The sequence below is a fragment of the Mauremys mutica genome, chromosome 2 (genome assembly GCF_020497125.1).
Source record: "Mauremys mutica isolate MM-2020 ecotype Southern chromosome 2, ASM2049712v1, whole genome shotgun sequence".
In the NCBI taxonomy this organism is placed as follows: Eukaryota; Metazoa; Chordata; order Testudines; family Geoemydidae; genus Mauremys; species Mauremys mutica.
In genome coordinates, this window is record NC_059073.1 from 34884117 (window position 1) to 34905977 (window position 21861).

General features: G+C 43.0%; 1 protein-coding gene across 2 annotated transcripts in view; it reads right to left on the reverse strand.

Moving 5' to 3' along the window:
• Nucleotides 1-3572: 3572 nt before the first annotated feature.
• The window catches only part of EMC2 (ER membrane protein complex subunit 2), a 71500-nt gene continuing 53211 nt past the window's right edge, over nucleotides 3573-21861 (reverse strand). For both annotated transcript variants that reach the window (XM_045006124.1, XM_045006125.1), the window contains exons 8-11: nucleotides 20027-20108; nucleotides 12744-12854; nucleotides 10870-10974; nucleotides 3573-3985 (exon numbers count right to left, since the gene is read on the reverse strand). In XM_045006124.1, the coding sequence (XP_044862059.1) occupies nucleotides 3899-3985; nucleotides 10870-10974; nucleotides 12744-12854; nucleotides 20027-20108 (385 nt within the window). In that variant the 3' untranslated portion in view covers nucleotides 3573-3898. The remainder of the gene's footprint in view (nucleotides 3986-10869; nucleotides 10975-12743; nucleotides 12855-20026; nucleotides 20109-21861) is intronic.

Here is a 21861-nt window from a genome sequence, read left to right on the forward strand (position 1 = left end):
CAACATGGAGAGCAATTATGCCAAACCTGAGTGCTTGGTCTTCTTGGCATATGTGGGTGCAAGTAACAAGAAGCTAATGAATTCATGCCAGTAAATCAAGTTTAATTTGCCTTCCTTTTCTCCTCCCTTCTAAAGCTGGCTGAAACACAAGTTCCACTGCAAATGCACTGACTAGCAAACAAGGGTGCCATCACAAATAGAACACTGCCAAGAGGAAACCCTCCGTTGACTAATAACAGAACTTCCCAAAGCAACTGCAAGATATTCCGGACACTAAACTGCAAGAGGCTTGAGGATCTATTCTACACAAAATATACACATTCTTGCATCTGGAGAACATGTATTCTGCTGTATACGTCTATGCATTTTGTTCCAATTCAAAACACAAATACCTACCTCCCATCATGCATGCTGTCAAACTGCAGGTGCACAAAACCACATAAGAAATAACAGCTTCACTGTTCAATATCTCAAAGCAGAATGCTGTAACTCAATATGTGATGCTTCCATATGATGCCTAATCTATGGTGCCAGTTGAAACAATACGGAATGACAGCCTATTACTTCAGAGAGAGGAGACTGCACACTGATGACAACACTTAACACTTACATAGTGCTTGTTATTGTCAGAGCACCTAAGTTAGTGACATTTATTTTTCAGTTAAATAAACTCCCTTGTTTGAAATTCTATTCACTAGACCAAGGCAACATCAACAGTATTTTACGAAAATGTTTACTATTCTTGGAACAGTCAACCTATATGAATGAGGTTATCATAGATCTTAGACACAAAATTGTGTAAGGTGGGAATAATGCAATAAAGGATTTACAATTCTTTATCTAAATAGAAAACTCAATTATATTTGATGGTATTTGCAACCCCTTTCAATCACTTTCCATAACCATTCTGGCCAACTGTTTGCAAGTGTTAGTGGAAAGAAAATTTCACAAATATTCATGCTAGTGGATTTGCATAAATATTCGCTAGGCCATTTTCTAAGCTCTGAAGCTTGGGGAAGCATCCAAGCCATGAGACTAGTCACATAACACAAAGAGGGAATACTTGATGAAACAGTTATAGTAGATAGTCTGAGAGCAGTCAATAAAATGACACGTCACTGAATAATTTCAAAGGAGGAACAAAACTGATATCTATTTGTGGATAATTTGGGAATTAGTAAAACGGCCTAGAGTTGACAAATAAGTTGTCAATGTGCTAGTTATGCTGAAAGCGGTCTCACACAGAACATCTTATATGTTCGTTTTCAAGGACCACCAGCTGTCTGATGCATGGGACCAGTACACTGGGAGGTAAACACTGCACAAAAGTTTATTACAATTGGCAGAAATAAATTTGGGGGGAATGATTCCTAATTACAAAATGACAAATTACACACAGTAAAATGTTTAAACACTTTGGATGTTACTATACTTAGAACCTTTGTGGTTTTATTTTAGTGATGATCCTAAACTCAATACTAGGAGCTGAAACTTCACAGCATGAATCTTGTACTTCACTCACTGAAGTCAGAGATGAATGTGTACATTATAAAATAGTTGTTTCAATGGGTTTCACATTTTAATGCTATAGTGATAGTAACTAAACTACATTAGATATAAAACATACAGCAAATTGAACCCATTTAGAAAATCTAAACCTCTGAGGCAAAGAAGAGACTTTATTTTTGTACAGATGTGTTTTGCTAGAGCTTCCCATTCTTTTTGATCTGCAGGATGCAAACACATTTTTGGAGAATGTGCTGTAGAAATTAATGGAGTTTTTTAAAACTCTAGATGGCGCACTCCTACAGTATAAGGCTGTAAATTCATGAAGAAATCTCTAGGTTTACTTTTGAGAGTTTCACACTTAATATTCTCTATTGACATATTATTGCCATCTTAAAAGTACACAATAAAAAGGGCCTGTGAATCAGTTATTGTAATAAAGTATCTCCTTGATTTACTCACGAACTGGTTGAATACATACATTTCTTTTAGCTATTAGTATAAAAGTGAAATTTTAAATATTTAAAGTATATCCCATAAGACAGGGCAACTTTTTATATAGAAGTAATCTGGAGGTGGAAATCCTTTGACTGTGGAACTGATGAGGAATAAGATCATAATTAAGGACAGAAAATGTTTGTGAGAACTGCCACTTTCTAATCTTGGTACAATTAATACTGAAAAAACTCCTAATGTGGAAAAGAAATCCTAGCTTTTATTCCTACACTTGATAGTAAATATTATAAATAATATAGCTAATTCTGAATTGACTAATCAAAGGCAATTCATGTAAAACCAAAATACATACATCACTGGCTTCACGTTTAACAAGTACCTATGGGAAAACGTACCTGCTATTTTTCAATAATTTTACCAAATTTTCAACCCATTGTTTGGAAAAACTTCATGCTTTGTTTCAATGATTCACTGTAAAACCAAATTAATGAATTTTGTTTTAAATCTTTGTGAGGTGAAGTGACCCAAATGAAGTAAACCATGTTTCTGAAATGTTAACTATTCCATTATAATACATGCCTTTTGACATTTAGCAAGATTGAATTAAGGCAATCTAGGGCAAAACCCACATCTCAAGGCCCCACTGCCCATACCCCACTCCTGCTTGGGGTGGAAGCATGTTTCAGAGTTAAGATGAATAAGTCAGTTCACATTTTGAAGCTATTGTAGGCAGACTCTGGCAGATATCAGTTATCCTTGGGTCATGTTTTCAAGCTATTTTGTGAATCCATGAGGGACAGAAACTTTTATTTATTTCAATGAAAGCTGAAAGTCTCTGATCTCATCACATGACCACATGAATTGGGGCCTTAAGAAGGCTTATAGTGCCTTTGACTTAACCTCGCTCTGGGTATAGAAGAATATGAAGTTTCAAATATGAGCTGTACTATTAATTATGTTGATATCCATCATAAAATCAAGGGTTGAAGTATTTCCGACTGGAATTTTTTAGTTGATATAATTTCCACTCTGCAGTCCTACTGCTGAAACTGCAGTACAAGAAACATCTGCATGACTAAATTGCCATGGTTTATGAATTAACAGCAGCTTAATTCTGACTGAACCAAAGATTCATAAACCACGAGTTGCACTGTTTTGCTCAGTAAATATCACAACTAGTACACAATACTGTATTCACATAGCTCTTGAAGCATGAGGTGGTTTCCTACTGTCCTTAACTGCACAAATAAAAAATGTGCAGGCAGATGCCCCAATCACATAGCTGCATAGACAAGCAGATACTTGCTCATGCATTTATACGCAAAGGCTCCAGCAAAGCATTAAGCATATGCTTATCTTTAAGCATGTGAGTTATTTTCACTGAAACCAAGGGCATGATTATATTGTTTTCATTTCTATACACAAGAAAATATCTTAAAAACTTTAATATCAAATGTATTCTTGAATAAACTGTGCACAGGAACAGTAATGATTCATGTTTGTATAATGAATACTGCTCAGTAATTGTTTACCTTTTACCACATTTTAACTCAAGCATTCAATTAAGATAATTTCATCTATATGTACAAGTCTGCAGGCCCAATACATAATTGTACTTGATCATTTAACAAGTTTATTTCTACATCAGGTTATGGCTTAAAAAGCAGTCACTGTACATATAAGATCTAAAGAGACTGATGTGCAATACATTTAATTTCTTTGTTATCTTCCTGGGATAAGTTATACATTTCAGTGAGTTTTCATGTGTCTTCTTCACAGCAGCAATAAATAGACATTTTAAATTTTCATAAAAACATCCTTTAAGATAGCACATTAACTAACAATGGAATTAGGCATTTAAAGTAACATAACTCATAGATCATTAAAGGTTGAACATGGAGTTGTAAAATCTAACATTAGATCTCTTTGTGACAGCCTAAGATTGAGTGATTTGCAGGGCTTCCAACATGTCTTCCACTGCCTTCAAAGAGTACTTAGTCTCTTTCTTACTGCGACCTGCAACCTAAGGAAAAGAATAAACTCACTTTTACCAATCATGTGACAGAAAATGCACTAACAATGCTGTGCAATAGTCTTGTATAAGCTATGGTTCTAAATGTTAATCAAAAATAACTTAAAACACACCGTGTACCAATTTACTGCAAAAACAAACAAATGTTTCAATAAGATTGTACCACTTAAGTTAGCATTTACCTTAACAAGAGAAAAGAATGTATCCATTGTCTGCTTTGTGATGTTACAAACATTTAAAAAAACTGGTCTATTATTTGATTTAACTTAGATCATGTTCATATTTTGACAGAGGAAGGATCTGCACATGATAAAAAAAAACTAATAAGACTCCATATTATTTACAGCACAGGAATGGAATAGTTTACTTAGAAAAACATACTGTAAAGCAAGGCAGTGATCCCATAAATGTATTTCTCGGTTCAACTGTGATTGTGAGTCAGAACCTTTTATTTAATTATAATCTACCATTACAATTGTAATTCCAGATTGAATTTGAAATAAAGCCTATATTGGTAATGAAGGAATATGAAGCCATGCAAATACTACCTTTGTACATTTTAGCATTTAAAATTCTATACTATACTAGTAGCCTAGCATGGGGGGGTGGGGTGGGAATAGTGGTTGACTACCCCATGCTGATCTCAAAATGAGTTTTCTAACTGTACTGACAATTCCCATCACTCATCAGCCTGATATAAACACAACAGATTTATTGGCTATGTTGGTGCTTCAGTCAAGTGGGAAAAAAAGCCACCACCAATTTTTTTTTTAAACATACCCACACTAAATATTTTGGTGATAAAGAAGTACTGACTATAATTTGCTGTTAGTAAAATACCCTATTCTCTGACTAAATGTTAACATCTAAACACTCAATAAATTTACAATTTAATGATTTTTTCCTTCAAATACCACTGCTGTCCTGCATGCTTAGTCCTTGATTTATGATGTGTCCCATCTCTCTTGTAATTAACTTAATTTAGCAAACTTCTCATGACCTGTTGAGAAAGATTAAGTGATCAAGCTCAGGTAATATCACAGCAGCAGCAAGCTGCAGGAGCTGTTAACCTGCTTTTGACCCCTTAGGCTACAGTCTAACATTAGGTTTCCCTTGATTCCTAGCTGTTAGCTTTGTGTTGTTAAAAAACTAGATTTGGTATGGTAAATAAAAGGGCATTACAAATTAAATATCTAGAAGCATAAAATGTAGCTATGATGACAAACTGTTTACTGTATCCCTTAACTAAAATATACCTTGCTTTTTTCTGGAAGTGGAATGCTATTTAATTTTGCCTGTGCTAGTAGATGTAAATCCACCTTTTAAATTGTCAGATTCCCATAAATGCCCATAATGATAACACTTTAGAGGAACAGCAGAGATTGCTTTTTGCCTTCCCAGCTGATAAAGTATCTTTTGCCTGGATTTGAACAGAACAGAAAAAAACCCTCTCTTCTATGCTCTTCTTTTCCCACACAAAACAAGAACAGTCCCAATCAAATACTTGGGGAGGTCCAATTCTTTGAGAAACAGCTTTGATTTAAAAAAATTTAAAAAAAAAAAAGCATGTGTTATGATTCCTGTGATTCTTTCAGTAATACACAGAAGCCTGTGCAAGGTGTGGTCAAAAAGTAATGTTGCATGGTAGAAACAGTTGGGGGATGGGGTGGGGGTGATCGGAGAAGGGAGGCTGGGGATTTCAAAATTAGCAGAATTTTACTTCTGTTTCTGCTTTAAGGACATTGAGAAGAAAATTAATATTTTATGTCAATTTAAGAAACATTACTTGTTAGTTTCATGAGTGGCTGCCTTAATGATACTGACATGCACTTTAAATTAGAACAAATAAAACTAAACTCCACATCATAACAAATAGAAGCTTGAAATCTAATCACTTCAAATTTTCCTTGACGACCAATTATTTTGTCTATTCCGGCATTATACTGCAATTCAGTTGATTGAGCCGGAATCCTTTTTTTTTTTTAATCATGATTTAATTTTCTGTTTCCCAAATGGTTTGTAACGGAATCACCTCTCCAATCATAAATAACATGTGACTCACTAACACTGAAGAATTTAGCAGTGTGCCTAAGAAACATTTATCTGGAAAGTTACCACGAGTGGGATCACATTAAAGATTTTCATGAGCATTAATCAAACTTGCTTGCCTCTGCTGAAATGCTTCTACCACAGGACATGCTAAACCAATTATCTAATTGGAGAGCATTAGGTAGCCATATTTTGTTTTGATGTTAAGCGACACAAAGAAAGAAGTAGTTCTTCACTTTTTGTGTGATTCATGTCGATAGTTAAATAAACGGATTTTATATACAACTGTAGGGAGCTTGCTTTGATACCACAGGTCAGAATTTCCCTAAAAAGATGTTCTGTGACCTCCACACAATGTAAAACCTAATCTTGATAACAAGCCACCAGTCTCAAGTGTTTAATATAATAGAAATGCACTTATTCTTCAATAGTTGGTACTTTTATAAAGGCTTTCATATGATGGGTTAACAGTGTTTTTACAAACAATTAAACCCAATGCCCTGAGAAGTAATCCTGTTTTTAGTGTCAGGGTTAGGATCCAGGAGTTCCAGATACCAGACGATTCTCCCTTCCTAAATGGACATTTCTCTACTAGACCAAGCACAGTTAGAGAAGCACTAGTTAGCAGGGATGGACAAATATTGAACACCTAAATAAATATGGATTGCCAAAAAATATGTAAGTGGAAATATTTGTACTCCTAAAAAAATTCCTAACTCCATTTTCCTTGGGAGCCTATTCCAGTCTGACAGATCTTGGATAATTTTGTTTTCCTAAATTGTTGCGTAAATTTTGTTTTCTTTAATTTCATCTGAGTGTTCACAAACAAAATAAACCACTTAATACAAGAAACAAAAGCAATTCAATAGTTTGAATAGAGACTCAAGCTTACAGGAGAAAAACAAAGCAAAAGACTAAAATTAAGTTCCAGAAGCCAGATGAAGAGAAGTAGGCCACTAAAGAAACATTTTTAATTATCAAAAATAGAGATCCACTGAAAAACAAAATAACTGACTATTTATCTAATAAACCTGTAAACCTAAACTTGACAAAACAGAAGAAGTTATCCAAAATTAATGGTATTGGGCATGACACTGGTGGGAATCTAAGTTTAAAATCCACATGGAAAAGCCATCTCAAGAGCATATATTTTGCAATAGAACTCCCAACACCTCTATACTTCTTCAGTTAAAACATCCATATTCAGAGCCACAAATCCACATTACTTTGCTAGGCAGCCAAACCAGGATGAAGAATGCATCTAACCTCTCTGGAGTAAGAGAACAGACATGACGGAAGGACAAACTGAGTTGCTGACAATGCCAGCAAGTCGACATAGCAGAACTCATAAACCCCTGGCAAACTCACTAAGATTTTATGTCTCCTATCTCACTTTGCACAGAACTTTGGGGAATGTGGGAGAAGGGTGGAGTTTCATAGACTATTTAATTATCCAAAATGGAATCTCCTCTCATGAAAGAGGCCATAGGGACGTTAATTGGCACAAGTGACCAAAGTTTCATCTTTACATCGAAAAATGGCAATCTTCAACACCACAATATTATGCCAGGGGTCTGATTCCAGATCGACTCAGAAGGGAGATGGCCACCTACTGCAACACCACCATTTCCTGTACCACCTGGATTTTCTCTGTCTTTAATATGGTGTCACCAAACCCTACCACGGTTTTGTCAGACTCACATTTTAAGCAGTGTGGGATTGGGAAATGGTCCTGTCCAGCTGTATTTTTTTTTTTTTTGGCAAGAAGAATGTTGTTCACGCCAATTGCTGTCCAAAATCTAATTTGAGTAGATACATGCTACAAATCGAAATCCCCCCCTGCAGTTTTAGTCAGATATGGTATTTGTCACTTTTTATCCCAAACTGCTATAAAATACATCTGAAGTATGCAATGTGTCACAAAGGAATGAAGGCACAAAGAAGTTCTGACATTTGTTTTAAATATATATTTTCGTTGTGTTAATGTGATCTGTTCTGGTAAGCATCAACTGAGAACGGGGAGCCAATCATTTTAACCTGGCTCCAACATAACTTCACAAAAACTGTATAACTGCACCATAGAGTAAAACAAAAACAAACACTAACCACACAAATCACATTTCCTGAGTGATAGTGAGCTGTTAGACAGCCACATGAGAAGAACAAGAATGAGTGGCTGTGAACCAAATAACTACAAGCTTTCATTTTTATTAATAAACCTCTAGTTTTAAAGTTCCAACCTGAGACTCAAGATTCCATAGTACTAATCCTGACTATGCCACAAATTCACTAAGGCCAGCACTGTCAAAAGGGGCTTGTGACTTTGGGTATTCAACTTGAGACACCTTAAAAGAGGCTGTTTTCCAGAAAGTGCTGAGCACCTGTCCCCCAAAATCCAGTGTTTTAAACTGGGCACGCAAGTCACTTTTAAAAAAAAATCTTGCCTTGAGTCCTTTAATCTCTGTGGTTTGTTTTATTCCCGCTATACTTAGCTACAAGAAACCAAATGCAACTCACATTCTGCTCACCAGGTTTCTTTGGTGGATCCTGCAATCCGTGGGATTCCTATCAATATTTTACTTCAGATACATAAGGCCCAATTCAATGCGTATTGAAGTCAATGGGAGTCTTTCATATTTTTGTGCAAATCATATATAAAAAGATAGGATGGCATTCCACACACACTGCTTATTGTCATGAAGAAATATGCTGATGATTTATTGACATAAGGAATGATGTGCAGTTAACCATATAAATATGGGGACATAAGCCATCCTTTTGATTATCAAGTAACTGTGCATTTCTTTATGGGTATACTGTGGTTCACACCACATTGTTTCAAAGGAGAAATCATCAGTGTGCTGAGTCAGGAACCACTTGACTAACAGTGCAAAGTGGAAACAGTCTCACAGTTGACACCTGCCATTGACACTTTCCAGAGAAGCTATTCCCTACGTGCGCTCTTGCTTTAGTAAAGCTGTATGTGGTCAGGACCTGATGTCATGAAGAGAAAGCCCAATTAAATTACACAAGCGTCAGCTGCAGAACATTAGTTATACCATTAAATAGCTTAAGCTAGAAAGCAGTAAGGCACCGTGAAGAAAACATCCTAATAAGGCATTGTGGGGGAATGAGATAACACACTCCACCCAGACACTGAAATAACAACGTACACCAGAAAGGATACCAACGCAAAGAGAAAAGTGGACTTTTCTTCACATTTAATAAAATCAATTTTGTTCGATAAAAGAGGGTGAGAGAGACCAGAAAGGCTTGTGTTGCAATACCACAACCTTTTACATACAACAGCAAGGAAAGTGTTACTAGGGAGGCCAGGCTCGTAACAGGCTTTCTTCATTGTGTGTGCCATCTTCAGTGAATTTGGTATTATCTGCCTTGAATGATAGGCCTGAGTGAGTGAGCTGGTTCAATTTGTACTACACAGATAAAAATAGTCTCAGAGGAAAGACTTGTCACTATAAATGTCGTCTTCTCCACCCCATTCCCCTCTATTTGTTACATCCACATTGTGTGATTTGTCTTAAACTAGACTGTAAACTCGGGGAAAGGACCATTCCTTCCTGTGTGTTTGTACAACACTTAGCACAAGGTGTGCTATTCCTTATTGTGGTCATCAGTTCCTACCAAGTACAAACAATAAACAAGCTGAGTAGTTACCAAGTTCTGGACACGATTTCAGAAAGCAGAGTGATAGCAGAAATCAACATGCTAATAACTGTTTCCTATTCAAGTATTATTTTAAACCTACATACAGCCTGATGCGTAACCCTTTAAATCAGGGACTGGCAACCTTTGGCATGCGGCCCGCCAGGGTAAGCCCCCTGGCGGGCTGGGCTACTTTGTTTACCTGCCGTGTCCGCAGGTTCGGCCAATTGTGGCTCCCACTGGCCGTGGTTCGCCGCTCCAGGCCAAGGGGGGCTGCAGGAAGCGGCAGCCAGCACATCCCTTGGCCCGCGCCGCTTCCCACAGTCCCCATTGGCCTGGGACGGTGAACCACGGCCAGTGGGAGCCATGATTAGCAGAACCTGCAGTCGTGGCAGGTAAACAAACCAGCCCGACCAGCCAGGGTGCTTACTCTGGCGGGCCGCGGGCCAAAGGTTGCCGATCCCTGCTTTAAATCATTGGAAAGACTCCCATTATCTTGAATGCGTTTTGAATCTGGTCCACAAAGTTTAATTTTGTGCAATATATCATGTCCACTTCCTACATAAACTATGGAAAAGCAGCACCAACAGTGATTTGGCACATTTTAGGATACTTATCTGGTACATTGTTAAATAATTTATTTTGATCTTTATAAACCTGAAGGGAAGGGCAAATACTAAGAGCCTTTAATTAGTTTTCTTTTAGTAAATAACACAACTAAAAGAGAAATTCAAAACTATTTTAATTGTCTACTGATATATCACATATGATGAAACAATCCAAAATATATAGTCCCAAGTCTTGGAGATTCATATAATGCTACCCTGTGCATTCAATGCTAATACTAGAAAGGATTAATCAATAGAGACAAAAACAATATCAGTAGGTAATACAGATTAATACAGCGTGTAAAACATCAGAGTCCTTTACACAGAAATAGAACGCATATATTTGAATCAGATCATCAGCTGGTGTGACCTGAAATCGATCAAGTTATGCTGATTTACAGAAGCTGCAAATCTGTCCTATTTAACTTTAAAAGAAGCAGAAAAGCTATTAAGATATGCAGACGACTTGCCTTTTAGTAACCCATTTTATCATAACATGGAGATACGCAGTATGTCCAGGAGAAGACTTTAAAATGTAGACAACATACTGACCTGGTAAGCTCTATTGATTTGGTTAGCTGCCCAACTGGCATACTTCATATTGTCCTTTTTCATTTTTGCACTTGCTTTAGGATTGGAAGCAATATGGCTGGCAGACTAGGATTACAAAACAAAAAACAGTAAGACTGCAAAATAGATACATATACAAAAGAGGGGACCATAGGAACTGGTGGTGTGCGCCACACACAGTCCAACAGAAAGGAACGAAGAAAGAAAGTAAAATGAACTCTTGGCTCATAAACAGTCTCCAGCCTAAAACTAGACTGTTCGAAGAATTGAGAACTGATCTCACTAAAATTAAAGACTTTGGGGTTCAGCTGTCCACAAGAAGGTCTCTCTCTCCTATCCCTGTGTGGGAGATAGAAAAAGAACTGGGCATATTCAATCAGTCCATTCCCATTTATGGGGTGAAAGTGTCACAAAAATAGCTTTCGGTCTCCATCTGCTGGCAAGGAGGCTATAAAACCCAATGTCTTGGGATATGTCTACACTGCAGTAAAACAGGCGGTGCTGGCAGTGCCAGTTGACTCAGGCTTATGCGGCTCAGGCTAAGGGCTGTTTAACCGAAGTGCAGATGTTCAGGCTTGGTCTGAATTCTAGGATCTGCAAGTGGGAGGGTCCCAGAGCTCTGGTTGGATCCTGAGCCCAAATGTCTACAATGCAGTTAAACAGCCCCTTGGCCTAAGCCTTGAGAGCCTGAATCAGCTGGCATGGGCCAGTCGCTGGTGTCTAACTGCAGTGTAGACATATCCTTAGTATCCAGACTGACATATTAGAGATCAACAGTTTTAAGATAGTTGTGCATGTCTGCCCTTAAAATAAATATAAAATGTTGAACATAGCTTCATTAGAGAAGTTTCCATTAACGTAAAACACATAAGGGATAATTGCTTGCTTGCAGAAAATTCTCAAAACTAATTATACAACTTGTGATTGCAGAAACACTGGGACTCTACATACTCTGCCAGCAGCAAATCCCATCACCTCTCAGTAATGAAGAAGCCACAGATTTAGGAAAAAGATTTTATTTTATTATCAATTCGGTCTCATTAATGCTTAACAATTCAGTGCTTGAATGCACCCTAAATAGAAAGGGAAGATATTACATATAGTATGTTTGATTCATTACCAAACATCTAATTGACAATTAGTGTCCACTAATTTTTTTTTAATTCCCAAGTAAAAACACATTGTTAACTTAAGGTTAAGACAGTCCTACAATAATAAATATACTGTAATTGTTAAAAAGCACATACTGTTCCCATTAATAACCCAATCCCCCAAAATGCATGTAAATGGTAAGTTAAGGTTAAATAAATAATAATTCTAGTACCCTCACAGTTCACTTCATCCAGTTGCTTTTCAAAGGTGAATTACTTAAAATGTCGACCACTCATTTACACTAGGCTTCCTCTGTTGCTACCCCCCGGTGGAGTTGAACTGGTGTAGGAAACGGGGGAAATTTTTGCAAAGTTTCTGCAGTACAGACAAGGTTATAGAATAATCACACTTTTTGAAATTAAATTCCCAAACAAAACCAAAACCCCATTACAGTGCGCTAACTAGATCTCAAAGCACTTTACGCAGGTTGACGTATAATTATCTCATTTGATATATGGGGAACTAAGGGCACGGAAGGGTGATGTGAAGGTCAGGGGTAGAGCAAGAACAGAATCTAGGTCCTCCTGCGTCCCATTGATTTCAACTGGTGTGGAAGCAGGCCCTTCGCGCGTTGGCTGAACAAACAATTCTTTCCTGATAGTTAATAACTCTCATTCAAATCAGTAAAACTATTATATTAGACTAGGAAGATCACTGAATTTTAAATGACAATACACAATCAATGAGTATTCATTCAAACTCACCATGTATAGTCCAAACAAAGCTCTCATGTTTTTGTTGTTCAGTTTCAATGCTTGTGCAAAATATTTTCTTGATAGTTCCAGGTTTTCAAGCCCGCCTTGGGTATATTTAACCTGTTAAAATTATAGACTGATTAAACCTGTTTTATTTTACTACTTTGAAAACTTGCATGTTTCATCATGCCTCAGGCACCAGAAACTACAGTAGGTAGATATTTTCTATCTATCTATCTGAATCAAAGAGATTATAGAAACTACTCTTAAGGCCATTAAAACTCATCTAAATCTTGAATGTCAGGTGAAACACAAAAGGCAAAGCACTAGCCTGTGAGGTACGTAATCCTTTTAATAATCAAATTTAAAAAAAAACTTGCTCTCACTATAAAAAAAAGTCACTGCTATTTTAAAAATGTCACTCACTGACAGAATAAAGGAGAAATTAAATGAATTAATTCCCATTATTACATTAGCTAGATAAGGAATACATATTAGATGATGTATTCTAGAAATCTGGATTTCTAGGAACCACAAAGTGATATAAGTAGACTCTTAAATTTGAACAATTATCTAATATTTAATCCATGTAAACAGAATGAATTGTATTTACTCCCACTAATAATAATAATGCCATTTTTTTTAAATTTAAAAACTGGAATCTAGTGCAAACTGTTAAATATCTTGGGCCAAATCCCGTAATTTTTTCCCAATTCTCTGTCAGGCAAGATTTCCTACAAAGGAGAACTGCAAGATCTGGCCCCTTGATTGTACCAAAAGCAAAACATACTTCACAAGAAAAGCATTCATATTATGTAAAGGTTTAATTTCTCATGCATTTAGTTTTGAAACTTCATTGAAGAGCATAAACATTTCAACAACCTTAGTTTATTTCAATAAGAATTTGTACATTCAACAAATGATGGTTTAATTCTTATTTATAATTTAGTAATAGTAGTAATCCTAGGATTTAAAAAAAAATCATTACTGAAATTGCAAAGTTCTTCTTCGAGTGATTGCTCCTATGCATTCCATGTAGGTGTGCGCGCCGCGCGTGCACGGCTCTTCGGAACATTTTTACCCTAGCAACTCCGGCGGGCCGGCTGGGTGCCCCCTGGAGTGGCGCCGCCATGGCGCTGAATATATACCCCAGCCGGCCCGTCCGCTCCTCAGTTCCTTCTTACCGCCCGTGACGGCCAGTTGGAACAGTGGAGTGCTCCTTTACCTCCACAGCCCTAGCGTTTCTCCATTTCCTACGTGTACATAGTTGGTTAAGTTAGTTTAGTTGTTAGATTAGTTGAATAAGTTTAGTTAGATATAGTATAGTTAGGGAATTAGAGGGGTTTAGCCCCTCTTCTTCCACAACCGGTGCGGGCTCATGCCCAAGGCACCGGGGTTTAAGCCCTGTGCGGCTTGCCAGCGGCACATGACTGTCGGGGACCCGCACGACTCCTGCCTGCGCTGCCTCGGGGAGACACATCGTCCAGATAAGTGTCCCATCTGCACGGCGTTTAAGCCGAGAACTAGAAAGGAGCAGGACACTCCTTATGGAGGCGACACTTCAACCTCCCGCGCCAATCCCAGCGGCACCGAAATCGTCATTGGCGCGCAGCGCACCGGCGGCTCCGAGCCGCCCCGGTACCGAGACTGCTCGAGCTCCGCAGCCGGCACCGGCGTCCCGGCACCGTTCCCTCTCTCCAGCGAGGAAACGGAAGACGGCGCAGACGGCCTCTAAGCCGCATGCTACGGGACCGCTTGCCCAGCCACCACCGGCGCCTCCGGTACCGGCTGCGGCGGTGCACAAACCGTGCACGGTACCGTCGACTCCGGCGCCGCAAGAGCCGTTGAGTCCGGTACTACCCTGCTCCCCGGTGCCAACCGCGGTTGAGCTGCAACTCCCGTCCACGCCCGAGACATTCTCGACGGCGAGAGAGCTCATCGAGCTCACAGAGGCACCGAGCCTCCGGCCCCCGGCACCGCCGGTGTGGGCCGTTCAGTCAGCGGGCAAGCCGGCGATGATGCGGCCGCCTCCCCCTGACGGGCGAGATAGACGTTGGTCCCGGTCCCGCTCCCACAGACGGTCACCGCCACGCCGTTCCAGATCTCGCCACCGTTCACCATCGCGGTACCGCTCCCCGTCTCGGCACCGGTCGCAGTCCCGGTACCGCTCAACATCGCGGTACCGGTCGCACTCCCGGAGACGCTCCCGGTCCCAGTCGCCCGACCGTCGGTACCGAGGGAGGTCCGGATCCCGGTACCGCTCCCGGCACCGCGACTCCCGAAGCCGCTCCCGACGCCGTCGGTCGAGGTCACGGTCGAGCTCCCGGCACCGGTCGAGCTCCCGGCACCGCAACAGTCGCTGGTCCCGCTCTCCATCCCGGCACCGCGATGACTGGCACCGATCCTCGGCACCGCCCAGGGACCTACTGCCGGCATCCACGGCGCATTCTTTCAGCGCCTCTGCTCTGCCTTGGCCTTCTCATCAGCCCTCAGTCGCCTCTCAGGCGGGCAGCAGGAGAGATCTCTGGGCCGACCCCCAAGGCCAGGACCACGGACCGCAGCAGTGGGGTTTTTGTGTCCCTTGGGTCTACCACGAGCCTCAAGGACTCCCCTTTCCCCCGAGGCACGTAGGCGCCAAACATAGGGTGCCTGAAGCCACGGTGAGCAGACCTCCCCCATCACCACCGGGTGAGGCCCCGTTGCCACCTGGTCCCACACAGCATCCAGGGTCCGAGGCGGCTTCACACCCCCTGGAAGAACCAGCTCCAGAAGCGGTGGTTCAAGGTCTGTCCTCATCATCCTTGCCGGATGAGGCGGTGGCGGGGGCTTCTACGGCAGACCCCCCTCCTATTGACTTGCGGGCCCACCAAGACCTTCTTCGCCGGGTGGCAAAGGCTATCGACCTCCCCGTGGCGGAGGTCCCGGAGGATGACGACCCGGTGACCAACGTCATTGGAGCTGAGGCCCCGCTGCGGGTGGCCCTGCCCTTCATCCGCACCATACAGCGGAATGCCACTACCATCTGGCAGTCACCGGCGTCCGTCCCTCCCACCGCGCGTGGCGTGGAGCGCAAGTACTCGGTCCCGCCCACCGGCTACGAGTACCTCTATACCCACCCAACTCCGGACTCCCTCGTGGTACAGTCCGTAAATGACAGGGAGAGGCATGGGCAGCCCGCTCCGGCGCCAAAATCCAAAGACGCATGGCGCATCGACCTGTTGGGCCGGAAGGTCTATTCGGCGGGTGGCCTCCAGCTCCGGATTGCCAACCAGATGGCTCTTCTCGCTCGTTACACCTTTGACATCTTGGTGTCCCTGGCGAAATTTTCGGAGCTGATCCCAACAGCCTCATGTCAAGAGTTCACGGCCCTCTTGGAAGAAGGCAAAAAAGCCTCCAGGTCCTCCATCCAGGCCGCTCTGGACTTGGCGGACTCAGGAGCCAGAACCCTGGCCTCCGGTGTGACCATGCGGCGTATCTCCTGGCTGCAGTCCTCCACCTTGCCGCCTGAGGTGCAGTACACCCTTCAAGACCTCCCGTTCGACACTCAGGGTCTCTTCTCGGAGAAAACGGACTCCAGAATTCAGACCCTCAAAGATGGTCGAATTGCCATTCGCACCTTGGGTATGCACACACCGGCTACCCAGAGGAGGTCATTCCGGCAGCAGCCCTACCGGCCCTTTACCCAGGCCAGGTCAAGGCCATATAATAGTCGGCGTGCTAACCTAAACCGCCGTAGACCATCGGGCAACAGACGCAACCAGGCCCAGGCCCCTCCCAAGGCCCCTCAAGGGCCCAAACAGGCCTTTTGATGGGACGCCCGAGGACGGCCCATCAGTCTCTTTCCCGGATCCTACCCCGTTATTTTACAACCGCTTTTCCCACTTCCTTCCAGTGTGGTCCCAAATAACATCGGACAACTGGGTCCTTCGCACTATCCAGTATGGTTACCGCCTTCAGTTTGTTTCGCCCCCTCCTTCCCACCCACCTTCCCCGTCCCTCTTCAGGGACCCCTCTCACGAGCAATTCCTCCTACAAGAGGTCAAGACTCTGCTGAGCTTGGGGGCCATAGAGGAGGTGCCGCACGACATGCGTGGCAGGGGATTTTATTCCCGATATTTTCTCATCCCCAAGGCGAAAGGAGGTCTCCGACCCATACTAGACCTCCGGGAGCTCAACAGGTACCTGCTCAAGCTCAAGTTTCGCATGGTCACCCTGGGGACCATCATTCCCTCCCTGGATCCGGGAGACTGGTTTGCCGCCCTCGATATGAAGGACGCGTACTTCCATGTCGCAATTTACCCTCCCCATCGACGCTACCTGCGCTTCGTGGTCAACAGCGCGCACTACCAGTTTGCAGTGCTACCCTTCGGCCTGTCCACCGCGCCAAGGGTCTTTACCAAGTGCATGGCAGTGGTTGCCGCAGCCCTCCGCCGTCGTCGCATACACGTCTACCCGTATCTCGACGACTGGCTGGTTCGCGGGACATCCCGACAGCTGGTAATGGACCAGATGACGGAAATACTATCCCTATTTCGGCTGCTGGGCCTTCTCATCAATGCCGAGAAGTCCACTTTAACTCCATCGCAACGAGTGGAGTTCATCGGAGCGGTCCTCGACTCCAGTTTAGCCAGGGCCTGCCTCCCTCGGTCTCGGCACCAGACAATGGTCTCCATCATTCGGGACCTACACACCTTTCCCACGACGACGGTTCGGTCCTGCCTGCGCCTCCTGGGCCACATGGCGTCCTGCACATTCGTGACCACGCACGCCAGGCTGCGCCTTCGCCCATTTCAATCTTGGCTGGCGTCGGTGTACCGCCCGCACTGCGACCCCATAGACATGGTGGTCACGGTCACGATGCCTACCCTCGATTCGCTCAGCTGGTGGCTGGACCCAGAGGTCGTGTGTGCAGGAGTCCCTTTCCGCCCTCCTCGCCCATCCGTCACTCTGACCACGGATGCCTCGGCGTTGGGATGGGGGGCTCACCTGGGCGACCTTCACACACAAGGTCTCTGGTCGCCCCAAGAGCTCTCCCTCCACATCAACGTCCGGGAGCTGCGAGCGATCCGCTTGGCGTGTCTCGCCTTCCGCGCCCGTCTGCAAGGCCGCTGCGTGGCGGTGTTCACGGACAACACGACGGCGATGTTCTATGTGAACAAGCAGGGCGGAGCTCGCTCCTCCCTGCTCTGCAAGGAAGCGATGCTCCTGTGGGACTTCTGCGTGACCCACTCGATTCGCCTGGAAGCGTCCTTTCTTCCAGGAGTGCAGAACATGCTGGCCGACCATCTCAGCGGATCGTTCCTCTCCCATGAGTGGTCTCTTCGTCCGGATGTGGTGCACACAATTTTCTGTAGGTGGGGGTTTCCCCAGATAGACCTGTTTGCCTCCAAGGAGAACAGGAAGTGTCACCTGTTTTGTTCGTACCAGGGTCGCTCCCCAGGCTCCCTGTCGGACGCATTCCTCTGCTCCTGGACGTATCACCTCCTCTACGCCTTCCCTCCGTTCCCGCTCATACACCGGGTGCTACTCAAGCTTCGGAGGGACAGGGCCCACGTAATACTCGTCACGCCGGCCTGGCCGAGGCAGCACTGGTACACCCTGCTGCTCGAGCTCTCCGTTCGGGATCCCGTTCCCCTTCCGTTATGGCCGGACCTCATCACACAGGACTTCGGCAGACTCTGCCACCCGAACCTACAGTCCCTCCATCTTACAGCTTGGTGCCTGCGTGGTTGACCCACGCAGAGAGGGACTGTTCGGCGGCAGTACAGCAAGTCCTACTTGCAAGCAGGAAGCCTTCCACTCGCTCCACCTACCTCGCGAAATGGAAGCGTTTCGCGCTCTGGTGCGATCAGCGCGCCCTTAATCCCTTCCTAGTCCCTATCCCTAAAATCCTGGACTACCTCTGGTACCTTAAAGAACAAGGACTTGCGGTCTCCTCCTTGAAGGTGCACCTGGCAGCAGTGTCCGCCTTTCGTCCATCCATGGGAGGTCGGTCCATCTACTCCAACCAGATGGTTTCCCGCTTCGTTAAAGGCCTGGACCGCTTGTACCCGCCGGTGCGGCGTCCTACCCAGACCTGGGATTTAAATCTCGTTCTGGCCAAGCTTATGGGACCGCCCTTCGAGCCCCTGGCCACGTGCTCTCTACTCTACCTCTCCTGGAAGACAGCCTTCCTAGTCGCAATTACATCGGCAAGACGAGTTTCTGAGCTCCGTGCTCTAACCGTTAGTCCACCATACACCGTCTTCCACGGAGACAAGGTGCAGTTTCGACCACACCCGGCCTTCCTCCCTAAGGTGGTGTCGGCCTTTCACCTCAATCAGGAGGTCTTCCTTCCGGTCTTCTTCCCGAAGCCGCACGCCTCACCTCGTGAGCAACAGCTTCACACCCTGGACGTCCGCAGAGCCCTCGCTTTTTATATCGAGCGGACGAAGCCCTTCCGGCGTTCGCCACAGCTGACCGTATGAAAGGCGAGCCGGTCTCCTCGCAGCGGATTTCCTCCTAGGTGACGGCATGTATCCGGACATGCTACGAGCTTGCTCGTGTGCCTCCGTGCCGCCTCACCGCTCACTCGACGAGGGCGCAAGCCTCGTCAGCCGCCTTCCTGGCCCATGTCCCCATCCAGGACATCTGTAGAGCGGCCACCTGGTCTTCTGTTCACACCTTCGCTTCCCACTACGCGTTGGTGCAGCAATCCAGAGACGATGCAGCCTTCGGCTCTGCAGTCTTACACTCTGCCACGTCTCACTCCGACCCCACCGCCTAGGTAAGGCTTGGGAATCACCTAACTGGAATGCATAGGAGCAATCACTCGAAGAAGAAAAGACGGTTACTCACCGTAGTAACTGTTGTTCTTCGAGATGTGTTGCTCCTATCCATTCCAGACCCGCCCTCCTTCCCCACTGTCGGAGTAGCTGGCAAGAAGGAACTGAGGAGCGGACGGGCCGGCTGGGGTATATATTCAGCGCCATGGCGGCCCCACTCCAGGGGGCGCCCAGCCGGCCCGCCGGAGTTGCTAGGGTAAAAATGTTCCGAAGAGCCGTGCACGCGCAGCGCGCACACCTACATGGAATGGATAGGAGCAACACATCTCGAAGAACAACAGTTACTACGGTGAGTAACCGTCTTTTCTATCAGGTGTTTTAAACTGATGCCTTCTCTTTGTACTTACTTAAAATCCCAAAGGTGAAACATACTAAAAAAAATATTTTTTATTCTATTTGTATTATTCCCATTAGTAGCAAAACCAGAACAGCTATTCAAACACAACTGATTCTTTTGAAAATACTTACTTCAGCAAATTGCTGACAATATAAGTGGTTGTGTGGATTAGTCATCATAAGCTCCTCCAAACAGAAGGCCGCCTTTGCATAACTGAGGAACATCAAAACCAGAAAGTGACATAAAACAAACTGCTGATTTGATGTGTGTATAGGTCTTTGCTATTGTATTCTTTACAGTTCAGTATTTTTAGCCCTCCTTATTATAACTGTATATTGTGTCATTATTTCATGAAATTTATGATAATAAAACAGAATTTCTTAAAGAACTGAGGATTTATTGATATATATATATATATATATATATATATATATATATATATATATATATATATATAATATATATATATATATATATATATATATAATCATACCACCTGGTGAACTGAAATAGGCTCAATGGAAATGATCTGATATCATTGTCAACTCATGTTTCTTTCAGAGGACTATGCATTGAAGTTATTTAAGGATTCCACACCCAACAGTGTAATGACCAGTATTGAGTATATATTATGTGTCATTTTAATGGACTTGGCATACAGAAACAATTAATATAAGGTGTGAACACTTAAGACACTTACTAAGCAGTGATGCAACCACTGTAATATACAAGACATCTTCTTTAAAGACTTTAAAAAACCCAAACTGTTACAAAGCATTTGATTAATTTTAAAGACAAGCTACCATCATTTTGTTCCACAGCTGAAGAAAAAATTCTAAGTTATTTGATGCTTCATAAGCCATTGAAAATTATGGAGTAAGGCTCTGATTCTGGAATCAACCCCCTGCTAGGTCTACCCTTTAGGTCTCAGTCTTGCAATTAATTCCTAACACCTTAGCGTGAACACCTCTAAATCAAGTATACTAGATCTGCATACAGATACAAAATACTATACAAATTTAAATGGCAATATTTATACCATTCCAAAAGAGGAAGTTACCACTCTTTTCTTTAATGAAGTCTTTAAAAAAATAATAGAGAAAAAGCTCACAAAACCATTTTGGGGGCCTTTTTGTATACTAAATATATAAACCATAAAATTTCAATGTGGTTCAAATGATTTACACTGTTACCTGTAGAACATTCAGAATTTGGATTTAAACCAGATATAAGACATCTTAGTTCAATGTGGTTTGAAATAGTAAGATGCCCAAACCCAGAAAACTGGGGTTTATAAAGTAAATATTGACAGATATTTACTCTAGCCATAATAGCAAATGAACCATGTTCTGAAACTTTATAGCTGTACACTTTATATTTGTAATAGAGACTGTATTTTTTAAAATAAAAATTAGCAGTTTTGGTCCACAATTTACTCATAATATCTTGGTACATACATTTATCATTTATCAGAGGGGTAGCCGTGTTAGTCTGGATCTGTAAAAGCAGCAAAGAGTCTTGTGGCACCTTATAGATTAACTCTCATGCATCCGACGAAGTGGGTATTCACCCACGAAAGCTCATGCTCCCAAACGTCTGTTAGTCTATAAGATGCCACAAGACTCTTTGCTGCTTTTACATTTATCATTATATATTATCACGGCCCTGATTTCAGCTTACACACATATGGATGACGACTCAAAGACCCCTTACTGAGGCTATGGAGAGGGACATCATTCCTCACTAATGGATCAGATTGCAGGACTGAGTACTATTTACAGTTATTAAAGATAAGCATGTGCATAAATCTTTGTAGGATCAGGGCTGAAATCTGTAACTTTAACCAGCTTCAAAGTCAAAACAGAATTTATAACATAGCTGAGAAGGGTAGGTCGACCACAATAATTTCCTAAAAAAATTGCTTTCAGCTGTTTCTCGGCCAAGAATTTGCATTATTTCATAACCA